This window comes from Antedon mediterranea, chromosome 6, assembly GCF_964355755.1.
Source record: "Antedon mediterranea chromosome 6, ecAntMedi1.1, whole genome shotgun sequence".
NCBI lineage: Eukaryota > Metazoa > Echinodermata > Crinoidea > Comatulida > Antedonidae > Antedon > Antedon mediterranea.
The window spans coordinates 27,226,474-27,252,859 of NC_092675.1; the positions used below are offsets into that span (position 1 = coordinate 27,226,474).

General features: G+C 36.5%; 3 protein-coding genes and 1 long non-coding RNA gene across 4 annotated transcripts; all 4 read left to right on the forward strand.

The window, feature by feature from the left end:
• Positions 1–9,591: 9,591 nt before the first annotated feature.
• LOC140052132 (muscle-specific protein 20-like) lies at positions 9,592–18,066 on the forward strand. The gene is made up of 4 exons (XM_072097557.1): positions 9,592–9,722; positions 14,848–14,914; positions 17,191–17,295; positions 17,776–18,066. The coding sequence occupies exons 1-4, from the start codon at positions 9,601–9,603 to the stop codon at positions 18,004–18,006; spliced, it is 525 nt and encodes a 174-aa protein (XP_071953658.1). The 5' UTR covers positions 9,592–9,600; the 3' UTR covers positions 18,007–18,066.
• Positions 9,959–11,157, forward strand: LOC140052131 (uncharacterized). The gene has a single exon (XM_072097556.1). It carries the CDS (start codon positions 10,209–10,211, stop codon positions 11,139–11,141), a length of 933 nt encoding a protein of 310 aa, XP_071953657.1. The 5' UTR covers positions 9,959–10,208; the 3' UTR covers positions 11,142–11,157.
• A 740-nt stretch (positions 18,067–18,806) lies between the features above and the next one.
• LOC140051797 (transgelin-3-like) lies at positions 18,807–21,390 on the forward strand. The gene is made up of 5 exons (XM_072097112.1): positions 18,807–18,923; positions 19,414–19,553; positions 19,907–19,970; positions 20,236–20,340; positions 20,818–21,390. Exons 1-5 carry the CDS (start codon positions 18,873–18,875, stop codon positions 21,046–21,048), a joined length of 591 nt encoding a protein of 196 aa, XP_071953213.1. The 5' UTR covers positions 18,807–18,872; the 3' UTR covers positions 21,049–21,390.
• Positions 21,391–23,256: 1,866 nt separating this feature from the next.
• Positions 23,257–25,271, forward strand: LOC140051801 (uncharacterized). The gene is made up of 4 exons (XR_011845554.1): positions 23,257–23,334; positions 24,432–24,495; positions 24,772–24,868; positions 25,126–25,271. It is a non-coding gene; the product is annotated as an uncharacterized lncRNA (long non-coding RNA).
• Positions 25,272–26,386: the final 1,115 nt, after the last annotated feature.

A 26,386-nucleotide genomic window follows, 5' to 3' on the forward strand; every position in this document is an offset into this window, starting at 1 on the left:
CATTACAAAATTTGGCAGAGCCACTTTTATAATCAATATTGTTGGGTGGAGCACGGTGATATAGAATAGAAATAAGTGACTGCATTTTAATATATTTTCGTATGTTAATAAACTGGGCTCAAAAGTGGACCCAATTTGGTGCTATAAAATAAAAATAACTCACTGCATTTTAATATTTTTTCGTATGTTAACATACTGTGCTCAAGTGGACCCAATTTGGCGCCAGCGGAGCACATTGATATAAAATACAAATAAAGTAACTGAATTTTGATATCTTTCTGTATGTTAATACCAACAACTCCCTGTTAATACATTGTGCTTAATTGAACCCAATTTAACACCAGAGGAGCACAGTGGTATATAAAAATAAAGTCATTAAATTTTAATAAATGTAAGAAACAACAATATCCTTTGTGTTCCCTTAAGCAGAGTCAATATTCATTACTTTCCATAAAAAAAAATATATATATATCCGTAGAGGTTCGAACCCAGGCTGCTGACAGCACCCAAACCTGAGAATTACCCATTAAGCCACAAAGTAGTAGATGACTGAACAGCTGATAATAGTCTATTTATACGTGTATTACGCAATTCATCATTACATCATAAATATCCTATTAAACTTGTTAAAACCAAAATGACCATTGTCCTGGTGTGAGTCTTTTGTTTCATATAATAACAATAATAACCTGGATTTATATAGCGCCTAATGTTGTGAAAAAACTGATAAAACTGATAAAACTGATAAAAATACTTTTATTGCAACTTTTGGGTTGAATTATACAAAAATATATACTTAGACTTAAATGAAAAAATATATCAAATCCATCAACGATATAAATCAAAAAACACAAAAACATGGAACAACAGACAAAATGAAGTCAAGTCAGGGAACGAAGCGACTGTGCAGGGATATATAAGTATGCTTACCACTTGTGAAAGAGACCAAAGTTTACAATAAAATTTTTTGATCGTTCCGTTTTTATTTTTGGAATGCAAAATTCTTTAACTTGTCTTAAATTGTATCTAGATTTAGGCGCTTTTGGAAGAAGGTGATGAAGTCTATATGGGAAGGGTTTTTAAGTTTCTGATAGTAATCCTTGCACAGTCTAGTTCGACGTTCACATAGCACAGGCACATTACATTGAGCCATTGCTTTGTTGTAACTGAGCTCTGGGAACGTGATTCTAAGCGCCCTTCGTTGGATACTTTCCAGTTGGTCAGACTGCAATTTAGTTAATCACGTTCCCCAAACGGGGACGGCGTATTCTAGTACAGGTCTGATAACACAACAATAGAAATAGCATAAGGCTTGGGCGTCTAGACCGGACCGCGATTTTTTTTTTCGTACATAAGTTGGGGACCCCATCATGAAACGTCACAAAATAAACATGAATAATTCATCAGTTAAATTTTCTTGTTCCGTGTGCACCCAAGCGTATAGCAACAAGAAGTGATTACACAAGTGCGGTACGATTCTAGGCCTATCTCCGCTGTGGTTGCCGCGTGCGATTTCATAATAGAATAGCGGAGTTTTGTGTGGATTGTCGAAATAATCAGCCTTTAGTTTATGGTGTTTTTAATATAGTTTATTACTAAAGAATTACGTGTTAAAATTATAGTTTCTATTGATACTATTAGGCCTAATTACTAGTCTCTAAACCCCTGTATATTCTAGTAGTAGCTGTGTGGGTGTGTCTGACTTGTGTCTTTGGGCTATGTCATGTCCAATTACTACTTAGTTTAATGTTTTGCCTAGCTGTCGATTAGCCTCGACACATTTTGCATAGTGGACGTGTGTGTGAAGAAGAGTGCGCGAAGGCAATCACGTGAATTGACCTAGAATCCTAGGCCTATTATTGTAGAAAGAATCGTATCGCAGTTGTTGTTCCGTGTGCACCCAAGCGTTCTTGGACATAGCCCAAAGAAAGCTTAGACCCACAAGAATAAAGAATGTGTTTAATTTGTGTACTGTATTTTTTTAATTCTGCTATCAATTATCAAACAATATGCAATGTACTCAAAGGAACTTTAAAAATGCGCGTATATGAACACATGAGATGGGAAGATTTGACCCACGAGAATAAAAAATGTATTTTTGTGTAATGTTTATTGTTTAATTTTGCTGACTTATTACTCGGATTGTGTCATACCAAAGATAGTGTAACTATTACCAAAGATAGTGTACGGTATAATATAGTGTAACTATCTTTTTGGTCATACCTAACACACACACACGTCACACACATCCACACAGCAACTACTAGAATAGACATGGGTTTAGAGACTAATAATTAGGCCTAATAGTATTAATAGAAACTATAATTTTAACACGTAATTCTTTAGTAATAAATTATATTAAAAACACCATAAACTTACTAAAGGCCGATTATTTCGACAATCCACACAAAACACCGCTATTCTTCAACAGCGGAGATAGGCCTAGAATCGTACCGCACTTGTGTAATCACTTCTTGTTGCTATACGCTTGGGTGCACACGGAACAAGAAAATTTAACTGATGAATTATTCATGTTTATTTTGTGACGTTTCATGAGGGGGTCCCCAACTTATGTACGAAAAAAAAATCGCGACCGGACCGGCGCAATTGTTTAAGGAAATATAACCGTGAGTTTGATTTAGCTATCAAAGAATCAATATGGGGTTGCCATGATAAATTGTCACATAAAATAATTCCAAGGAGCTTAGTACGGCAAACCTGGTTAACACTACATTTATTAATAATTAGAGGATTAAATATCGACTTGTTTTTCTTACAACTCACAATTAATTCACATGTTTTTTTAGCATTGAGGGTCATATGGTTAAGCCGAGTCAGGGGTGGCGCCAGGATCTTCCCGACGCGGGGGCTACATTCTCCGACGAGGGGGCTATGCGAGCGAAGCGAGCATCACTAGGCTGGGGGCCAGGGGGCCGCCAAGGGCCCCCGGTGGGGGTCCAGGGGGGCGAAGCCCCCGGAAGCAACGCGTTCTAGCGTCATTTGAGGTCATTTTAATCAGATTTAGGGTAGCCATTTTTTCCATTTTTTATAATGCATAAATAAAATACTGCGTGCAAAAAAACGATGCGCGATGACTGTTTCAATCCATATTTTTTCAATTTAAAAAATAAAAGTTCAAAGAAAATTTAGAAAAATAGAGTTGGAGGTCCCGGAAATTGGACTTATTATACTTCAAAACATGAAATAAAATATATAAGTCCCTATCAAGGTTGTGACTGAGCTAAGAAATGTTTGAAAAATAGAGATGTTAGGTCCCGGAAAATGCACTTCTTGTACTTCGAAATATGACCAGCTTTATTGTTGGGGCTGAGCTAAGAAACTGTTTAAAACTAGAGCTGCAGGTCTTCAAAAAATTGCATTTTATACTTCGGAAACATCAGGCATAGAGGCTTAAAAAACGCAAGCGTAGAACTTTTTCAGTCGGGGAAATAAGTTTATTCCTCCCAACAAGTGTATGCGTGCGTACCATCTGGACTTCCGAGTGGTGAGAAATTCATGACATACAGGACATTGAAAATGTAATAACTTAGCTATAATAAGATGTTGGCTAAGCGAAAATGGCATGTTTTTTTGTTTAGTAATGGATGAAAAATTTATTTTAGGTGCCCCACGGTACAGAATGTTACTTGTAAATAAAAAAAAATGGTGAACATACGAACAATTAACATAATTCGTTTTTGCTGTAGTGTAGCGTACGTCGACGCAGTACACGACGTAACCGTCAGTAAACTTAGCCTGGAAAATAACTACAGTACACATTTTGGTCCCTGGATGGAACATGATATCACGCGTCTCGACCCAACGTTGAACGATTCGTACAAAGGGATACCGCCAGACAAGTGCGAACCTAGCTATTGTTTAGTAGTAAGTTAGATCGCTGGCAATAATGAGTGCTTATAAAGTGCATAATATCACTCTGACGTACTCTCTCACGGTCAATGAAACGTCGCGGTTTTCTAGGCGCTGAAGCTTGCTACGAAGTGAACGCGAACGCTTTTTACTGTATATTATATTCCCCGACAAAAAGTACCCGTGTTTTCTTCGGTAACCGTCGGTAAACTTCGCCTGGAAAATAACTACATTACACATTTTGGTCCCTGGATGGAACTTGATATCACGCGTCTCGACCCAACGTTGAACGATTCGTACAAAGGGATACCGCCAGACAAGTGCGTACCTAGCTAATGTTTAGTAGTAAGTTAGATCGCTGGCAATAAATGAATGCATAAAAGTGCATAATAGCACTCTGACGTACTCTCACGGTCAATGGAACGTCGTGGTTTTCTAGGCGCTGAAGCTATATGAAGTGAACGCGAACGTTTTTTACTGTATATTATATTCCCCGACAAAAAGTACCCGTGTTCCCCGACGGGGGGGCTAGGCTCCCCGACGAGGGGGCTAGAGCCCCCGTAGCCCCCCCCCGCTGGCGCCACCACTGAGCCGAGTCCATGCAAGGGCCGAGTTAGCTATATTTTGCAAGTTACTATTGGACAGTTTAGACACCCTTTCGAAAACAGTAGTATCATCCATAAATTTAACACATGGTTTACCATTTAAAAGGTCATTGATAAAAATAATAAACATAATAGGGCCAATCCACGACCCCTGGGGTATGCCTCCGTTTGGCGATAGCCATTCAGAAAGACTATCACCAATTTTAACACGTTGTTGTCGGTTATACCTCGAAGCGCTGAACATTATTACCCCAGTAATTTTTTCATGATCAAACCCCTATGGAAACATACTCCCATAATGCAGCTAGTAATCAGCGCAAAGTTGTGTCATGTAAAGTGCAATTTTTTTTCGGGCGGGAACCGATGCACCTCTATTTTTCAAAATTGTCTTTGCTCAGTCCCAAGCATGGTGGGGTACTGAAGATTCTTGTTGTTTGAGAAAATGAGAGATGTCATTTCCGGGTACCTTGCAGCTAACTCTATTTTAAACAGTTTGGTAGCCATGCGTTGTTATGCAAATGAGTTTGTGCAGGTGTATTATGGGGAAGATGGTATGTTAGTCATTCGCGGTCAACACGCCACAAATTTTGATGCTGTTAATCTTTACATTAGAAGATTGTTCAAATCATGTAAATAAAACATTTTCCGGGCGAGAACCTATCAGCTCCTCTGTTTTAGTTTGCAAAAGTAATCGAAAGGAACTCCATGTTGAAAAAAAGCCCACCCAAGAGTACTAAAAATGAAGGAGTACACGAGGTTTTATGGCAGTCTGTTTAGGCCTGACATTTACAACTCAAAATATCTCTCTTTCAAAATAAAAGAAAAACAATATTCATTATTTTCCATAAAAAAAATATCCGTAGAGGTTCGAACCCAATCTACAAGAACGGAGAGCACCCAAACCTGAGAATTACCCGTTTAGCCACAAAGTAGTACATGACTGAACAGCTGATAATAGTCTATTTATACGTGTATTACGTAATTCATCATTACATCATAAATATCCTATTAATAACCTTGTTAAAACCAAAATGACCAGTTAGCTCAGGCGACTGAGCGTCGTGTTGACAACACGCATGTCGTGGGTTCGATTCCCACGCTGGTCGGTGGAATAGAGTTAAAGGCATGCGGCCACTGTGTTTGGGGTTCACAGATTATACGTCCCCCTTTCCACCACACATCATGAGGCGACAACATCAATGCATCTGGTGATGTGCTGGAAACGACCCCAAAAGGCTGTGGCAGGGCCTTAGTGCTGAGGCAGGGAGAGCACATTTGACATCTTTTTTTTTATTTCATTTTTTTTTTCCAACCTGTATTCGAGCTCGTGAATGTTATGTTTGTCGCCCTCAATTTTGATTTAATTTCCACGCAGGTGTACGAAACGGTTTGGTATGCCGTGCGTTGTTATGCAATGGTTGTGCAGGTGTAATGGGAAATTCGCGGTCAACACGCCATCAGTGTTAAATTTTGATTTTGTTAATCAATGTCCGATTCATGCAATATATATATACAGTGATATAAAATAACTTAAGTAACTGCATTTTAATATCGTTTTTGTATGTTAATACACTGTGCTCAAGTGAACCCAATTTTCTACAAGGGAGCACAGTGGTATATAGAAATAAAGTCACGAAAATGCTAATATCTTATTCGTAGCCTACTCAATGAATCCATTTGGCACGAGCGGAGCACAGTGATATTAAATTGAAATAAAGTCACTAATTGAAATACCTTAGCGCACAGTTGAGCACAGTAAAATAATCACAATATACAAAAAAATTCATTTATAAAAACTCTAATAATGAATTGGATTTTTTCTGTAAATTGAGCAACAATTAAACATACAACAAGAAATTGAATTCGCAGTCCTTTTTTTAATTCAAAATAAATGTTAATATATCACTGTGATAGTTGAAATTTTAACATTATCATAATTATCATAGGTGATTATGTATAGTAATAAGTATAAGTATAAGTGCAATTCTGGGCTCTATTTTCAATGTTAGCTCTGCCTCAACCATGGTGGACTAGTACTGGAGACTTAATATTTAATTTCATATTTCAATTAATAGGTGCACTTTCCGTGGACAAGCTCTATCCTTTGTTTCATATAATTTCAAATCATGTAAAGTGCCATTTTTTTCAGGCGGGAACCTATGCAGCTCTATTTTTTAAAAGCATGGTGAGTACTGAAGATTCTTATACATGTTGATTAAAAAAATTATAATTGTCATTTTCGGGGGACCTTGCAGCTCTATTTAAAACAGTTTGGTATGCCGTGCGTTGTTATGCACAGGTGTATTATGAGGAAGATGGTATGTTAGTCACTCGCTGAAAACACGCCGCTCCGTTAATGTCAACACGCCGCGCCACAATGTTAAATGTTGATGTTAATCTTTACATTAGAACTTATTTCAAATTATGTAAATACAACATTTTCCGGGCGGGAAGAACCTAGCAGCTCCCCTCTTTTAGTTTGCAAAAGTTATCTCGAAAAGAAGAACGGAAGAGAGCCCATCTAAGTGTACTAAAAATGAAGGAGCACATGAGCTTCTTTTCGAGGTTTTATGGCAGCAGTCTATTTAATAGAAAATAATGCCATGAGACTTTGTTTATGATTTTTAAAAAAAGGTCCACTTATTTAGGCCTAACATTTACAACCTTGCAAAGTAAAAGAAAAAATATTCATTGTTTTCAATAAAAACAAAAATTCCGTAGAGGTTCGAACCCAATCTACACCAGAGCTGAGAGCACTAAAACCTGAGCCTTACCCGTTAGGCTACAAAGTAGTACATTACTGAACAGCTGATAATAGTCTAGTTATACCTGTATTACGTAATTAATATTAGATCATTAATATCCTCTTAACCTTGTTAAAAACAAAATGATCAGTATGACCACGTATGTCGTGGATTCGACGCTGGTCAGTGGAATAGAGTTAAAGGTATGCGTATGTTGCTACATTGGTAGCGAAATATCCGATTCATGCAAGATATTGTATTGTAATAAATATGTTACGAATAAACGTTTATGGTAGTTAGTCCAATAATAAACATGTTTTAAACAGATAGTTGATCTCCGATGGTGTTTGTATGGGGGTTAATAGAGAGTGAAATAAGATTAAATATAGAACATTTGCAAAGATGCCGAGTTATAGACCAATTTAGAAGCTTAGACTAATTCCGCCGCCGGGCTAGGTATTATGCATATACGAAGTCGAGTTTTTAAAGTAGAAAACCCACCTAAAATGTTGAAGTCGCGTCTGGATAGTTGAAATGTTAACATTATCATAATTATCATAGGTGATTATGTATAGTAATAAGTATAAGTATAAGTACAATTCTAAGCTCCACCGGTGCCAAATTTGATCCACTGGACCAGTTACCGTAGTCAGAAATGATCGACGAATCAGATTTGAACCGCATACTTGATATTCGGGCAGATAAAAATCAGGATGAGTTAAATTTCCCTGATAAAAATTAAATAGTAAACGCCTTCGTCTCTCGAACGAACTCCTAAAAAACCCTCGGTATTATTCGAACAAATACGGTGTGTATTCATTGTAAAATATATGATTCACTGGTCACGGCGTTCCAAATCCAAATATCGTCATCAGGGAGCAATGATTAATGAGAACTGAACTCACTTTTGCAATATTTTTCATAAAATTGCACAAATTCTTTGTCATCTGTTTTGGATACAATAGCAAATCAGAAGCCGAGCTAGTACAGGTGTGGACATACTTGTTCGTTACGTAATAGAAACAAAACGTAGGAACAGTAGCAGTTACAAATAAATACAGTGCTTCTATAATAATAAGCTTGTTATAGTACTACATAAGTACATAAATCAAAACAGAAACCATAAGCAGAAACAATCATGGCTGAACGGCCTAAAGCCGAACAGGAGACACGTTGAAGCTTCTAAAACGGTAAGGTAGGCTTAGACCTATTTATAATAAAATAATAAAATATAATATAGAAGTAGGCCATATGTAATTAAGGGGTTCCGGCCCGTTTCTACCTTGTCTTTTGCACCGGCCATTTGCCACCCGACCATTACCACCCGGCCTTTCGCCACCTTAGGCCTTTCGCCACCCGGTCAATTGCCACCCGGCCTGTTACCGCCTTAGGTATTTTATCACCTGACCTGTTGCCACCCGGCCTTTCGCCACCTTAGGTCTTTCGCCACCCGGCCGATTGCCACTCGGCCTGTTACCGCCTTAGGTATTTTACCACATAGCCTGTTGACACCCGGCCTTTCGTCACTTTAGGTCTTTCGCTACCCGGCCAATTGCCACCCGGCCTGTTACCGCCTTAGGTATTTTACCACCTGGCCTGTTGCCACCCGGCCTTTTGCCACCCGGATATTAGATTTGTTTAAATTCCAAAACATTGTATACCACCGTTAGTTATAGACAGGTGGATCCCAGACGGTTAATGAATTGGCCCCTAGTCACAAATAATTGTACTGCAGAGGGCGGGGAAAATTATAAACCTTTATATTAGCCCAAAGACGCTACGCGCCTTTTGTGGCAATCACGCCAGTTTCCAGTACCCTCTCATAATTGTTCTTTAAAATTAAAAGCAGGTGGAAATGACCTAGCTAGCAACAGGCCTGGTGGCAACAGGCCGGGTGGTAATGGTCGGGTGGCAAATGGCCGGTGGTGGCAATTGACCGGGTGACGTGCCAAATGGCCTGATGTCAAAAGACCGGGTGGCAACAGACCTCGTAGCAAACTTTTGGGTGGCAACGGGCCGGATGACACAAGGCCAGGTGGCAACGGGCCTAGACCCCTTTAAGTATAAATAAACGAATTCCGTTATTGCAAAACAAAGTAGACTAAGCGGTCTTTTGAATATTGTTGTTGTCATGGCGGAGGAGAAAAGGGTGGTTGGAGCACGTGACCCTGTGGAGTTTTCGAATATGGATAGGCCTTTTGCCAGTCGTATACACATATCTGGTATTTTAGTATCTATGCGGAAATGCTCATAAATTCATATTTATTTAGTTCTACACTAAAATGTAAAGGCCCTACTGCAAAATGAAAACGCACATTGGAATCATTGGGATATTAATAAAAACATTAATATTATTTTGTTAGAATAAATACGATTTGGAAATGGCAACGGCGGTCCTTAAATGGATAGACGGAGTTTTAACAGACACCAATATTGCTAGTTATAGTACACCTGGACCCGATGAATTACACGATCAGTTGAAAGATGGAATCATCCTTTGTCGGTTAGTATTGTAGCAGACCTACCACATAGCTTTTAAACAATTCAACATTTACTTTTAATTTGATTATTTATACATCCTCTATATATCTCTTTATTTAACCTCACATTGACAGGTTACCTTCCTGTTACCTTCACTTTTCTAGCTAATGGATTTTAAGAATGTTAATGACTCTAACAGAAAACCACATTAATTCTCTTAATCCTAATTGGTCAGATGGGATGGGCCAAGCCCAATATTACCATGCACTGACCACATTATTAACACACTCTTTTCTCAACCAGCATCTTAGCTACACCGTTTATTGCTCTGTCTTATCAAATATTGTATATTGTATATTTTATCTATTTATTGAGAATCCTCACTTGATTCACTTGGAATAAATTGTATAGTTTACTGTATACATTTAGTAGTTGTTTTATTTTACCGTTGCGCCGACAATTACTAAAGTGGTGACCCTCGACTTTCTTATACCGAATTTAACTTAAAATGGAAGGACAACAGCAACAACGACAGCTACCGCAACCTCCAGCACAACCCCAGCACCAGGAACAACCTGTGGTGCCCGCTCCTGACGCAGCAACCGTCAACAGGCCAATTTCTTCGGTAGCGTTGAAACTGCCTCCATACTGGCCCAATGATCCGATATTGTGGTTCACCCAAGTGGAAGCACAGTTCACAACGCGTGGGATTACAGTAGATGCTACAAAATACGCTTACTTAGTCGGATCATTGCAACCTGAAATTGCGCAGGAAGTTCGGGATCTACTTCTCAACCCGCCTACTGATAACAGGTATGTGAACTTGAAAGATACCTTAATACGTCGGACAACTGACTCCGACCAACAGCGCCTCCGCCAACTCCTGACGGCCGAGGAGTTGGGGGATAGGAAACCGTCGCAATTATACCGACGGATGTTACAACTCTTAGGCGACAGGCCACTTGAATCTTCAATTATGAAACAACTATTCTTAAGTCGCCTCCCAACTAATGTACAGCTTATCCTAGCTTCAACCAAGGATGAGTTGGACCTGGGAAGCTTGACATCATTGGCTGACAAAATTATTGAAGTATCTGTAACTGCAACTGCGCCAACAAGTGTATCGGCAGTACACACGGACAATACACCCTCCTTGTCTGCGACCCTTGAAAACCTGCAAAAACAGATTCAACAACTGTCGACGCAAGTTAATTCCTTGCAATCTGACCGACGGCACAACAGATATCAAAGTCGCAGCACAAGTCGACATCGAAATCGATCGAGTGGTAGGCATTCATCTCCTGCTCAACCTAACAGTACCAATCGCTCAGCTCAACATTCAAACAACACTCCTCAACTCTGTTGGTACCATGAAAAATTTGGAGTAAATGCTCGAAAATGCAATCCGCCGTGTTCGGAAAACTCCAACGCCGACAACTAAATGCGACGAATGTTGCTGGCCGTCAAATTGTAAGTCGCCTTTTCTTTATTGTTAATCAATTATCCAAACAACGTTTCCTCATAGACACTGGGGCAGAAGTTAGCGTTGTTCCACCTACTCGCCATGAGCGTCTACATAGGCGACAAGAGTCTACTTTGACTGCCGCAAATAATACATCTATCAACACTTATGGACATCGCTCTGTAACCTTAGACTTAGGTTTGAGACGAACATCTCAATGGTTATTTGTTGTCGCAGACGTCACACACCCCATCATAGGGGCTGATTTTTTAAGACATTTTGGACTGTTAGTCGATATGAATAATCGACGACTCATTGACACTACCACCAACCTGAGTATTCAAGGTGTCGCCTCCAAAACTTCGCCTCTCGGTCTTATATTTACCACCCTTGAGGCTAAGTCCAACTGGGACTACATTCTTACAAAATTCCCAAACATTACACGCCCTTGTTATCAGGAAGCGTCGCTAAAACACGATGTGACACATCATATTCAGACCCATGGTCCACCAATTTCGTCACATCCTCGACGGCTCGCACATGACCGCTGCAAAACAGCCAGACATGAATTTGAACACATGATGCAGCTTGGAATTATACGCCCCTCTAAAAGTAACTGGGCATCACCTTTACATATGGTGCCTAAGAAAACTCCTGGGGATTGGCGTCCCTGTGGGGATTATCGAGCATTGAACAATGCTACTGTTGCAGATCGGTATCCTATCCCGTATATGCACGATTTTACAGCATCTCTGCACGGATCCACTATATTTTCTAAGATTGATCTCGTCCGAGCTTACCATCAGATACCAGTTGAACCTGCTGATGTTCATAAAACAGCAATTACTACACCATTTGGACTTTTTGAATTTGTTAGAATGCCATTTGGCCTCCGCAATGCCGCTCAAACTTTTCAACGTTTTATTGATCAGGTAACGCGTGGATTGGATTTTTGCTACGCTTATATCGACGACCTGCTTGTTGCAAGTTCCAACGCCGAGGAACACGAAACTCATCTTCATCAACTATTCACACGTCTTAATGAGTATGGCGTTGTTCTCAACCCAGCGAAATGCCAATTTGGAGTTTCGTCACTCGAGTTTCTTGGACATCATGTTGATTCGCAAGGTGTCCGACCACTTCAAGTAAAGGTCGAAGCGATACAAAACTTTCCACAACCAACTTCTTTACGCAAACTACGTGAATTCCTTGGACTTATTAACTTTTATAGGCGATTTATACCGCAGTGTGCCCAGATTTTACAACCTGTCACAGCTCTACTTGTTGGGGCAGGTAAGAAACAGGATCTGGTATGGACCGACGCAGCTTTATTGGGATTTAATAATATTAAAGTCGCCCTCGCAAGTGCTACACTTCTCACCCATCCGCAGCCAGATGCACCTTTAAGTATCATGGTTGACGCTTCGGATGTGGCCATAGGGGGTATACTACAACAATGCATTGACAACAATTGGCAACCTATTTCATTTTTCTCACAGAAGTTGAAACCAGCGCAGACGCGATACAGCACATTTGGTCGTGAACTTTTGGCGGCATACCTTTCAGTTAAACATTTTCGTCATTCACTTGAAGGACGCTCATTTCATATTTTTACTGACCATAAGCCACTTGTGTATGCTTTACTCGCCAAACCAAATCGTCACTCGCCACGCGAAATCCGTCATCTCGATTTCATATCTCAATTCACAACGGACATACGCCATGTGAGTGGAAAAGCTAATGCAGCAGCTGATGCATTATCGCGAATCGAACTTAATACTTTCAGTCACAACACAACTAACATTGTTGATTTTAGTCTTATTGCTGCTGCACAAAAGAATGACGATGAATTGCACAAGCTACTTGAATCACCGTTTTCACTACAATTTCAAAACTTTCCAATTCCAACTTCTGACTCTACAATTCTTTGTGATATTTCCAAAGGCAATCCACGTCCATATATCCCACAAGAATTCAGACGCATAATATTTGACACTCTACATTCGCTATCACATCCTGGTATACGAGCAACACAACGTTTAATTACTGACCGTTTCGTATGGCCAGCAATCAATCGTGATGTACGACGATGGTCTCAAACATGCATTCAATGTCAACGTTCCAAAGTACACCGGCACACCGTTTCGCCACTCTCTACTTTTTCTACACCTGACGCCCGTTTTGACCATGTACATATAGATATTGTTGGACCTCTCCCTCCGTCAAATGGTTTTTCTTATTTACTCACTTTTATCGATCGTTTTACTCGATGGCCCGAAGCCGTACCTATTCCGGATATCACAGCCGATACTGTCGCACACGCATTTGTCAATCGATGGATCGCTTCATTCGGAATACCTTCAACCATTACAACAGATCGAGGAAGACAATTTGAATCTGCATTATTTCATTCACTCGCCAACTTACTAGGAACTAAGCACATTCATACAACTGCCTACCATCCTATTGCGAACGGACTTGTAGAACGTTTTCATCGACATTTGAAGGGTTCTCTCAAAGCACATAATGATCACACTAAATGGACAGAACATTTACCTATAGTACTTTTAGGCATTCGTACAGCCCTTAAGGCTGATCTAGGTCATAGTGCAGCTGAACTTGTTTATGGCACTACTTTAAGATTACCTGGACAATTCTTTAATTCAAACTCTGAACATTGTGATTATTCTAATTATATTGATAGATTGCGTGATAATATGAGTAAACTACGTCCCACACCTACCCGCACCAACTCTAACCGTAAATCCTATATCAATCAAGAAATATTTAATTGTACCCATGTTTTTGTGCGAAGGGACTCTGTTCGAAAACCCTTACAACGTCCATATGATGGTCCATTTAAGGTATTAAGTCGAACAGACAAACACTTTGTTCTCGATCTAAATGGTCGACAGGACACAGTCAGTATTGATCGCTTAAAGGTAGCTCATTTGGATACTGATATATTTAAAAGCCAAGAGCAAACCCTCACTCCCAAGCTACAAGCATCACCCCTAGTCAAACCAACCAACCCGTCACCCATTTTGGCAACCCCTCCCCGTACTACTCGTTCTGGTAGACATGTTCATTTCCCTCAACGTTTTGTCTCGTTCTATCATTAATTCTTTCACTGGAAGGGGGCTCCTGTAGCAGACCTACCACATAGCTTTTAAACAATTCAACATTTACTTTTAATTTGATTATTTATACATCCTCTATATATCTCTTTATTTAACCTCACATTGACAGGTTACCTTCCTGTTACCTTCACTTTTCTAGCTAATGGATTTTAAGAATGTTAATGACTCTAACAGAAAACCACATTAATTCTCTTAATCCTAATTGGTCAGATGGGATGGGCCAAGCCCAATATTACCATGCACTGACCACATTATTAACACACTCTTTTCTCAACCAGCATCTTAGCTACACCGTTTATTGCTCTGTCTTATCAAATATTGTATATTGTATATTTTATCTATTTATTGAGAATCCTCACTTGATTCACTTGGAATAAATTGTATAGTTTACTGTATACATTTAGTAGTTGTTTTATTTTACCGTTGCGCCGACAATTACTAAAGTATCATTAAGACCTGAGAAGATCCTTAAAATGTTTTATACGTTTACTGTATTTATTCCTAAAGGGCTACTATTTTATAGGTTTTTTAATTTGTCTTTTCAGACTCATGAACTCATTGGAGCCTGAAAGTATTAAAAATGTTAACAAAGGAAAAGCTGCTTTTGCAATGGTCAGTTTCCATGGACAAATGATGACCTCTCTGTGAGGATTTTGGGTCTGATAATACTGTACATTGTTACCAACTTGAACACGAACCCACCCTTGTCACTCACAAGCGCGTTCATTTATAAATCCATTTTCTCTTTATTTTTTATTAAAGGCCTCTGGGCCTTTTCAATTTCCGGTTTTTGGTAAAATTTAATATTTAAAGAAAATAAATATTTTGTTTTTTTGTTTGTTTGAATTGGATAAAACTTCAGAAATCTGCATATTGAACTTGTTTTCTACTAACAACAAATATATAAAAAAAAAATATATATATATACATTCCTGAAAGGGCTTTTTTTATATGTCGGTCATAAATAATATGCTAAAAAGATTGGCTCTCTCTCCGTTCGCAACCTGTGACGTATTTCTGCGTCTGTTTTCCTGTCGATCGTATAAGCCTAAGTTGCGTTGATCAGTTGCGTTAAGTTGCGTTGAGTTTAAAATCGTTAACGATTAACAGCAAAAAAAGGTAAAAATCAACGTTAAAAGTCGTTACGTGTCATATCACCCATTACAATTATTACATAATTTCGTTAAATTCTTTACTTTTTGTTAAAAGATGGAAAACATAGGTTACTTCAATGAACAATGTACAATATGGAGTCCAACCAGACTATCTCTTCGTAACAACATACCTCTTTGAGCGTCAAAATATGTCCCAGGTAAGATTCCTTATATTTCAAAAGTATATAGAATGAAAATCAGATATTCTAATTTCCTCGGAAATACTTCCACGTTGTTTTAAGTGGATAATAGGAGTATAAGCCCAATGTATCAATACTTATTCATTATGAATAATATGCGGGATACTATGGCTTTGTATTAATATTTTAACCACTACATCTCCACCTAAATATCCCGATATTTATCATAACAGTTTTTTAAACTCTAGGTTCTCATCTGTTTACGAGCACTGGGGACACTTGCCTCCAAACGTGGTGTCAAGCCGGCTATTATTTGGAGAAGGCCCGTAATAATCGCTATACTGTTACACGTACCTGCAAATGATTGAATGGCAACAACAATTATTGCTTATTACGACCCGCCACTGAAGGCGTCTTCATTTTTCTGCCAATGTTGTATTGTTGATTTCCGAAGTCATTCCTGTTATTCTCGTAAAGGCCTAATTCTTGATAAGTATACTGCATTAAAGTTTTTAAAATGTCTATATCTATTTCTATTTAAATTTTCCTAATAAAAACAGTTTCTGATATTTTGTCGCTTAGTACTATACTGTTATGAGTGAATGGCGTTGGGGAATAAAATTATGATTATGTCGCTGCTGAAAAGCGTTGACGTTGACGTTGCTTTGGCAAAATATTTCAACTTGAGGGCGCTATGATTTCACAAAATGCAGAGCCATAATTAATATAGAGTTACAACATTGGATTAAAGTCATGTAATATGCAGATCAAATTGTGTAAACATTGTCTGTATAGGAGCAAAAAAACACTGTGAACATTTTCTAATATTATAAATGAAAGCACTCAAAAACTGATTGAAGTACTTGGCAATATATATCCACAGAGAGGGAGAATGGTGAAAGACACATTTTTAGTCGCGTGGAAGCGACTCTATAGTTCACTATGTCTGTCGGTCTGTCGGTCTGTCGGTGCGGTATCACTATGCGTTTTATCGCTTTCTGACCTTATCTTGATATCAGTTTAATCTAGCTAAGTCAATTGTTCACAGTATATTCCTTATGGCCAGGAATCGATGTGGTTATGTTTTCACGGTGCGCAATAAAAAATTACGCGGTCAACGCACGATTTAACGAAATCACGTTTGTAATCATATCTTCACAACCATGAATCACAATTAAATAAAATTTGGTACTCATAAATTTCAGGGCATAAATCATCATATGGCAATAAAATTACGTGCGTAGCGCATGTAACGCATGCGTACGCGCGCTTAAAATTTTCAAAATTTATTTTCGATGAAATAAGAGTACGTTTCAGGCAATTTTAAGCGTTTACAAAATTGCCATGAATGCGCAGATTTTTGCGCACGCACTGCGCGTTAAATGTTATTGCGTAAATATAAAGACAGTTGCGACAAATGCAAAATACTTAAAATAAACAGATAATTTAATTAGTTTTCCTGGAAATTTTAACTGTGATATGTGCAAGTTTGGCCCTGATGTCAGTAGAACTCGCCTGCAAGTTGCAATTATGTTCAAAAGTGATATCACCCTACCAAAAACACCATTTGAGTGATATTATTATTTTTTTAAAGATGGAAAACATAGGAAATTTTCTAGCAGCATGTGAGAGGTATGGAGTTTCAAAGAAAGATTTGTTTCAGACAGTAGACCTCTATGACAATCACAATATGGCTCGGGTAAGATGAAGCATAGGGCTACTTTTTTAAAAGCATAGAATCTTAATAACAAAGATGTATTGTTCCCCTAAAACATGACAAATGAAGAATAATAAAATCATATTTTGAATAGGCCATTTCTTAGGTTTTATTAAGTTTAAATTCCCCAAAAAAAGAAATTAAAATATATTGCTTTCACTTACTGTATAAAAAGACAAAACAAATTCAACCTTAAAAAACACCAATTAGACTTTTTTTTTAGGGGTGGGGGGGGGGGGGGTAAATTATTTTTAGGTACAAAAAATTATTTTTTAATGTTTTGGTCAAAGAGAATAATTATTTATGTGACATCAAAATGATAATATTCAGCATTTTTTTACAGGGTACAATATATCTTAATGTTTTTCTAGTTTTTAAATGTCAAGAATTATAAAGATAAGAACAATATTTATGAAAATCGTAGTGACACGGTAGTATTAACAATGTGTTTGTTAAATGTAGGTTGTCAATGGTATCATGGCATTATCAAGAACAGCCGCGAAGCATAGTGATGTCCAAGGCATTGGTCCCAACGAGGCCAATGAAAACAAACGGGAATTTACAGATGAACAGTTGAAAGCCGGCCAAAACGTTATCGGTCTTCAGATGGGAACAAATAAAGGCAGCTCACAGTCTGGATCAACTCCTTATGGACTTGGTAGACAAATAGAAAAAACAAACCTTTCAACTTAATGTAAATGATAAAATACTAGAGTAGCTTTCAAATACTGTAAATCGTTGTAATGTTTTTATTTTACTAAATGATTTGAAATTAACATTATAGGTTTATTCTGGGCCGGTGGATGATAATAACGTAATACGTGCACATTTTAGCACGAATGAGTAAATTTATGTTTTGGGTGATTCAGAAAAATTATTTATCAATTATGTAGTTTCTCATATTTCCATCATGTATTTTGATAATTATGTGTTTCTATGTACGTGCATATGAGATTTTAGATTAAGTAGCCCAGCTGACGCTTGTCCTGATATGTGGCATGATGGTAAAACGAATAAAAAATAACTGAACAGCTAATTATGTGGCTTCTGATTTGAAATTCGGGGATTATTGGATAATTAGGTTAATCAACATTGAACCAGAATTACCAACAAAACTAACAATTTGTTTAGCTCAAGGCTTATTTTTCATCTAGACCTGCTTTACATTCAAATTAACTTATTGTGATTGGATTTTATGATTTGTCCAATGACTTATACAAGCTACAATTAATCCTTAGACCATGTCCTATATTTTTTATTTAAATGCATTCTGATTACCTCTAACAATGGGACGTGACATATACGATTATAGATAATCCACAAAGAAGATTATATCTCCCTGTTTAATCTATTTTCCATGATTGATCGTGACTATACTTCTGTTTTACATACAGAATCTATAATAGCCAATCAAATACTGAGCTTGCAGGTGTCGTCATATACTTGTTAAGTGACAGAAACAACAAAAGCTGGTAAAAAGACTATTAGTAGAGGCTAACAGTAGCATAGTAACATTATAATTATATTGTAATTGTTATTACAACCAAGCAAAACTAACCATGGCTGATAGACCTAAGGGATACGGACTTACAGCTGAAGTAGCTGAAAAAGTAAGAGACTTATATAATTAATATTAGTATGTAATACAATGGAGGTAAAATAGTAATAAAGACGTACAGTACGGTAATATTAAAGTTTACTATACACCGGTTGCCGTAGGCCTAGACCTATATTTGAGCGTAGAGAGAAGGGCTGGTCTTCCACTTTTTATTTGCGTGCAATGCCACTCTACAGCTCACTATGTCGGTCGGTTGGTCGGTCGGTAAACACTAACTTGAGCACGCGACTGCAGCCATGTATATGGCCTTGTTGAGTATGTTCTTTATTAGTCTGCTGTAGTAGGCCTATTTATTAGCTGATTGTGTTGTGAAGTATAGTAATCTGCAGGCTATTTTACCCCTTGTAAATGATTTATGCAAATTTGCGCAATATTATAGTCTTGTAATAATAATACTTTAATAGTGATAATTATGCACCTTTACTTCTTACTCTTTTATTCATATCATTACTGCTACATACGTTATTTATTTATTTTGTTAGATAGACTCAAAATACAATGTAGAATTGGCAAGAGAGACTGGTCAATGGATAGACAAACTTCTAATAGACACCAATATTGCCATTTCGCCAGAAGCTGCTGAATTACATGAGAACTTAAAAGATGGAACAGTTCTTTGTCGGTAATTATGGTACTTGCCGGTTATTTTCAAATGTAAAGCTCTGTCTGCACTTTATGTGACAAAAAAAACAATTGGATGTGCCCATTGATGACGTCATATCACTGCAATAAGTCTATTTCGTGCCTGCCTTCTTGGATAAACCAACAGTAGGCCTAGTCCTTTCCGCGAAGTAGAAAACAATTACGAAAAGAAGATTTTTGCAGTAAATCACCTAGTTTGAAAGTGAGACAGAGCTTAACGTTGCATGGAAAGCGTAAATGTCGTTCTCTAATATGAGAATTGTACTATTATAAATATTAGGTAAAAGTAAAATTCATACTTTGGTAATACAAAATATAATATATTCTTTTCAGAGTCATTAACGTATTGAAGCCTGGAAGTGTTAAAGTCAACGAAAGCAAAATGTCATTTAAAATGGTGAGTTTCTTGTGTATTTGGAATGCTGCAAAATATAAATATAAAGACAGTTGCGGTACAGTTAAACTACCCTACAACTGACAACAAATGCAACATACTTAAAATAAACAGATAATTTAATTAGTTTTCCTGGAAATTTTAACTGTGATATGTGCAAGTTTGGCCCTGATGTCAGTAGAACTCGCCTGCAAGTTGCAATTATGTTCAAAAGTGATATCACCCTACCAAAAACACCATTTGAGTCATATTATTGTTTTTTTTAAAGATGGAAAACATAGGAAATTTTCTAGCAGCATGTGAGAGGTATGGAGTTGCAAAGAAAGATTTGTTTCAGACAGTAGACCTCTATGACAATCAGAATATGGCCCAGGTAAGATGAAGCATGGGCTACCTTTTTAAAAGTATAGAATCTTAATAACAAAGATGTATTGTTCCCCTAAAACATGAAAAATGAAGATTAATAAAATCACATTTTGAATAGGTTATTTCGTAGGCTTTATTAAGTTTAAGTTCCCCAAAAAACGAAAACAAAATATATTGCTTTCACTTACTGTATAAAAAGACAAATTAATTAATTCAACCAAAAAAAACACCAATTTGACTTTTTTGGGGGGGTTTAATTATGTTTAGGTACACAATAATTATTTTTAATCACATTTTTGGTCAAAGTGAATAACTATTTATGTGACATCAAAATGACATATTCAGCAATTTTTTTACAGGTTCACAATATATCTTTAAATGTTTTTCTAGTTTTTAAATGTCAATACTTAAAGATAAGAACCATATTTATGAGAATTGTAGTGACACGGTATCACGGTATTAACAATGCGTTTGTTAAATGTAGGTTGTCAATGGTATCATAGCATTGTCAAGAGCGGCCGCGAAGCTTGGTGATGCCCAAGGCATGGGTCCCAACGAGGCCAATGAAAACGAACGGGAATTTACAGATGAACAGTTGAAAGCCGGCCAAAATGTTATCGGTCTTCAGATGGGATCAAATAAAGGCAGCTCACAGTCTGGATCAACTCCTTATGGACTTGGTAGACAAATAGAAAAAACAAACCTTTCGACTTAATTTAAATGATAAAATACTAGAGTAGCTTTCAAATACTGTAAATCGTTGTAATGTTTTTATTTTACTAAATGATTTCAAATTAACATTATAGGTTTATTCTGGGCCGGTGGATGATAATAACGTAATACGTGCACATTGTAGGACAAATGATTAAATTTATGTTTTGGGTGATTCAGAAAAATTATTTAGAAATTATGTAGTTTCTCATATTTCCATCATGTATTTTGATAATTATGTGGGTCTATGGCACGATGTACGTGCATATGAGATTTTAGATTAAGTAGCCCAGCTGACGCTTGTCCTCCTGATGTGTGGCATGATGATAAAACGAATAAAAAATAACTGAACAGCTAATTATGTGACTTCTGATTTGAAATTCGGGGATTATTGGATAATTATGTTAATCAACATTGAACCAGAATTACCAACAAAACTAACAATTTGTTTAGCTCAAGGCTTATCTTTCATCTAAACCTGCTTTACATTCAAATTAACTTATTGTGATTGGATTTAGTCCTTTGACCATGTCCTATATTTTTCATTTAAATGCATTCTGATTACCTCTAACAATGGGACGTGACCTATACGATTATAGATAATCCAGAAAGAAGAGTCCTTTGACCTGTTCTATATTTTTCATTTAAATGCATTCTGATTACCTCTAACAATGGGACGTGACCTATACGATTATAGATAGTCCAGAAAGAAGATTATATCTCCCTGTTTAATCTATTTTCAATGATTGATCGTGACTATAAAACATTTTTATATTGCCTTGTTGAACACTGCTACACTAGTTGGGTAAAACAAGACTAAAAGCAGTTTAGTTGCCTACAAATTAACCAACCTACTGCGCCTTGGGACTGCTGAGATAACTGCAAATGTAAGAAACATGTAACTAGAAAGCCACTCCGAGAGTGCATACCTCCGCCTACTGTAAAATTCTCCTACATAAGATTTCTCCGGTAAAAAAAAAATATATATATATATATTTGTGTGTGTCTTAATGCTGTTTGTGATTTAGGCTAATTTCACTACAAGCATGTGTATGCGAGTTTGGTGTAATGGTTATGTAACAAGCCTTTCAATTAACAATAGCTTCAGTTGATTAACAATAAAACAGCAACGCGAAAATCAAACGAGTGAATTTGAAAAGAAATAGGTTTTTTAAACTACTCGCATCAAAAAACGTCCACATTAAATCAAATTATGTTTTAAAATTACAAATCACAAATTATAACTCTTGCCTCTTGTACAAAAATGAAGTTTTTTGGACAAGTAATTCTCGAGAAAATGCAATTTCAGTTTACTTGTTACTTTAAGATTGCTCGCCGGCTTTTGAAAAATTCTGTCCTATCTTTTAACACTATAGCAGGTCTGAAAAGTATACTAAAAAGTGGTCCAGAATTAGGACCACGGTCCCAAATGGTCCCTAAATTTAATGGAATGGTCCTTGACCACATATCTATCATTTTGATAAAGATCTTGTAATTACTTTTTGAGTAAACCTGCTAACATAACAAACGATGTAACAACGCAACTGTTGAGTGTAGACGTGTTGTAAAACCGCTCCCGTCCTCCTCCTCGGCGCCAAGCTAGTTTTTATTATTTTTCAGAGTTATTTAAGCTTATTTAAGCTTTGGAAATTTATGAAGACAAAATGAATAACAAAAAGGATAAAAAGCCTGAAAGAAAGTATCAAAGAAATAAAGAAGTAGAAGAAACAACTAATACTACCACTGGAATTGGGAGATAAAGGTGAACAAATATTATGCAAATTAAGTAAGCTGGACAACATAGAAGACCTTTTACAAGGTATTGCAACCAGGTTGTCTACTATAGAAGAAAAACAAAAGCAATTGGAAAAGGATCAGAATGAAATCAAGGACATTACTAACCAACTCGAGGCAGGAGTTAACACTTTAATAAGCGATCTAGATGAAACTAAAAGTAAAGTTGAAAATTGTGTCAACAAGATACACTACTGAAGCTAGAAAAAAGGTAGATGATTTGGAAAACAGATCTAGGCGAAATAATATTATTCTATGGGGTTTGAGTGAAGGCTTGGAAAACTCTTTGGACTGTACTGAAGTATTTTTAGATATAGTTAAATCGCTTTTAAAAATTGATGAAGAAATAGAAGTTAACGAGCGCATCGTAGCCACATGGGAAAATTAGCCTCTGCTGCAGCCGCTACCAGATCATCGCCACGCCCTATACATGTAAAACTCTTTCGGTACACGGACAGGGAACTAGTTCTTCGCTCAGCGCCGAAAGCATTGAAAGGTAAATATTACCATGAAAACACGTTGTTTATTACCGTATCCGCTTCAGTTAAGGCGGATAGGGCAAAACTAAGAGCTGATTTAATTAAAATACGAAAAAGAGGACAGTTTGCTATAATCTCATTTAGGCCTACTGTTCCAGCATACATGTTAATAAAGGGTACCGATGGTAAACTAAAGAGAGTGTACCCTAATGAAGTAAGTGAGACCAAGAAGTAGACTTAACATATACTGTACTGAGATTAATTTTTGTTGGCGTTGAGAGGACTACCGTGTTTCCACTCTTTGTATAGAAGAAGAAATAAACTATTTTTTTTCTTTTAATGACGTTTTTGAAAAAATGTATTTGTGTATTTATTTTAGTCTTTATTTCAGTTGAGCTTACGTTACTTTAGTTAGTTATGCCAGTAACCTGGTGGTATGCAGGATTTTATAGATTCCTATCTTGAAGAAAACCTTTACATTAATTTAAATATAATAATAAAAGTGTGAAAAATGCAGTAACACCGTCTGCATTTAATGCGTCTTACAGCACTGTGTCTTCAAGTCTGATGTATATATAGTACTGAACTGAGTCTTAAAGAGCTAGTGTCAGTATCTATATTTTCAAAGTATCAACAATTTCAAAACCTTAAAGATGTATTTTGCCCCTGAAATGTTTTGTTTGTTTTGAATATGCCATTTTAATGTCACATAATAATTATCCACTTTGACCAAAATTGAATCGGAAAAAATTTAAAATTGAAATTTAATTTAAAGCAAACAATGGTCAAATTTATTTCATTTATTTTTTGTCATTTTATAAGTGAAAACATTTTTTTTTTTGCTACGTAAGTGATTAACTTTAAAACTACAAAATAACATATTCAAAGTCTGATTTAATTAATCTTAATTGTTCATGTTTGTGAGGGACAATACACCTTTAACTAGCCCTTTCTTCCTGTATGATAGGATACGTTAGGCAGATTCAGTGCACATCTTTAGTTTATAAGCATAAAATCCCAGTTTTTGAATGTCACAGTTACTGATGATATTCGACTACAGTCACTAGATACACTAGATTTTATACCGTACTTTTCGAATTGATGTTTTTCTCAGAGTCATAAACACTTTACAACCAGGAAGTGTAAAAGTTTACGAAACCAAAATGGCTTTTAAAATGGTGAGTTTTCTATGTATTTCAAAATAAGTAATTATACAAAGTAGAACCTTATCAACAACTAAAACCATGTGTCTACTATAAAATAAAATTGGTGAAAACGCCATACATTTCTTTACAAAATACTGAACACGATTCGAAATTATAATTTCTGGAAAATGTTTGCTCTTCTATCTTCGGAACTTTTCGAGAGCTTCATTTTTAATGTGTGTTCGTAATCTAATTCCATTATTAAATCATTGCAGTAAAAGGTTTGTTTTTGTATGTTCTTTTTTAAAGATGAACAACAACAACAGAAGCATGTGGGAGGTATGGAGTTGCAAAGATAGATTTGTTCCAGACAGTAGACCTCTATGAGAATCAAAATATGGCCCAGGTAAGATTAGACATACGTTTTCAATATATAGATTTCTAAGACATGAATCGGATTGTCCAGTTGTTGTAGTTTTTGTTACGTAAACACAAACACCTTAAACGATAATAACCAAGACTGTAATGTGAATTGTAGCATTAACACTGTGTACTAAGACCATGAGAAATTTTTAAAAGCATTTTGATACAGTATTGTGTTTAGAAACTGCAATTACTCCTATAAACAACGCAAAAATTAATAAACTACAATTGCTTTTATAGGTTGTCAACGGTATACTAGCACTTTCAAGATGTGGATCCGAAGAGGCTGTAGAGAAAAGCACCTCGCAGTCTGCACGAAATCTTTATGGATTTTAGTAGACAAACAGAAAAAAAAAGAAACTTTATATGGAAAAATAGAGTACATGGAAAATAAAATCATCATTAAATCATTAAAACATTTATTATTACAATATATATTATTAGTTATTATTATTAAAACATACATCAATTACATCATATGGCTTTTTTTATTAGTTAAAAATAATAATTCCGATTTAAAAAACCACTCTAACATCAAAATTTACCCAAACATTGTTATGTGAAGAATCTGCTTTACAATATTTATCAACGATCTGCCTCAATCAGTTAAGTCACCTCTTTTTTTGTTTGCTGATGATTCAAAGACATACAAAGCTGTTGATTCAGACATAGATGCTCTTGATTTTCAGGCGGACATTGATATGCTGTATAAATGGTCAGTAAAGTGGCAGTTGCCCTTTAATATTAATAAATCTAAGGTTATGCATCTCGGTAAAAAAATCCTTGAACACAACATACTTTATGGGAACAGGTTCAGATAGAATTCAGTTAGGAGTTGTTACTCAGATGAGAGATCTTGGTGTTTTAGTTGACAATAAATTGAATTTTCATGATCATATCGTTGAAGTTGTTAAAAAGGCTAACTCTAGACTTGGTTTAATTAAGAAAACCTTTGAATATTTAGACAGTCATTTAGTGTCTATCCTTTATAAATCAATGGTTAGACCGATTTTAGAATATTCTGGTACGGCTTGTCTTCTTCAGTTTGTTGGTGATTCAATTCTCTTAGAAAAAGTTCAGCAAAGAGCCACAAAACTTGCTGTTGAAATTAAAACTCAACCATATAGTGACCGCATGAAATTTATGAAACTGCCATCATTAGCATTTCGAAGAAAGAGATCTTGCTGCTTACAGATTTTTAGAATGATACAAAAGTATGATAATGTTAATCCGGGTGTCTTTTTTGAATTAGCACCATCTACTTTAACTAGAGGCCACAATTTTAAAATTAACAAAGTTCATAGTAAATCGAAACACAGACAGAAATTCTTTTCAATATCTGCAGTAAATGATTGGAATAGTTTGCCATATCATATATAGTCCAGGAGTATTAGACTTTGAGGTAGAAATAAATATGCTAAAGCTGAATTTTTCAGGATAGGTCTCTAATGTTGTCTGAAACAACATACTAAAAGTCCCCGGGTTTCCCCGTTGTGCTTCA

Bases quoted from the DNA above. Each gene is read 5' to 3' on its own strand.
- LOC140052132 (XM_072097557.1), top strand. From the start codon at position 9,601: ATGGCAACGGCGGTCCTTAAATGGATAGACGGAGTTTTAACAGACACC. The intron at 9,723-14,847 runs GTTAGTATTGTA...TTGTCTTTTCAG, and splicing joins GATGGAATCATCCTTTGTCG to ACTCATGAACTCATTGGAGC. The intron at 17,296-17,775 runs GTAAGATGAAGC...TGTTAAATGTAG, and splicing joins ACAATCACAATATGGCTCGG to GTTGTCAATGGTATCATGGC.
- LOC140051797 (XM_072097112.1), top strand. From the start codon at position 18,873: ATGGCTGATAGACCTAAGGGATACGGACTTACAGCTGAAGTAGCTGAA. The intron at 19,971-20,235 runs GTGAGTTTCTTG...TTTTTTTTAAAG, and splicing joins GCAAAATGTCATTTAAAATG to ATGGAAAACATAGGAAATTT. The intron at 20,341-20,817 runs GTAAGATGAAGC...TGTTAAATGTAG, and splicing joins ACAATCAGAATATGGCCCAG to GTTGTCAATGGTATCATAGC.
- LOC140052131 (XM_072097556.1), top strand. From the start codon at position 10,209: ATGGAAGGACAACAGCAACAACGACAGCTACCGCAACCTCCAGCACAA.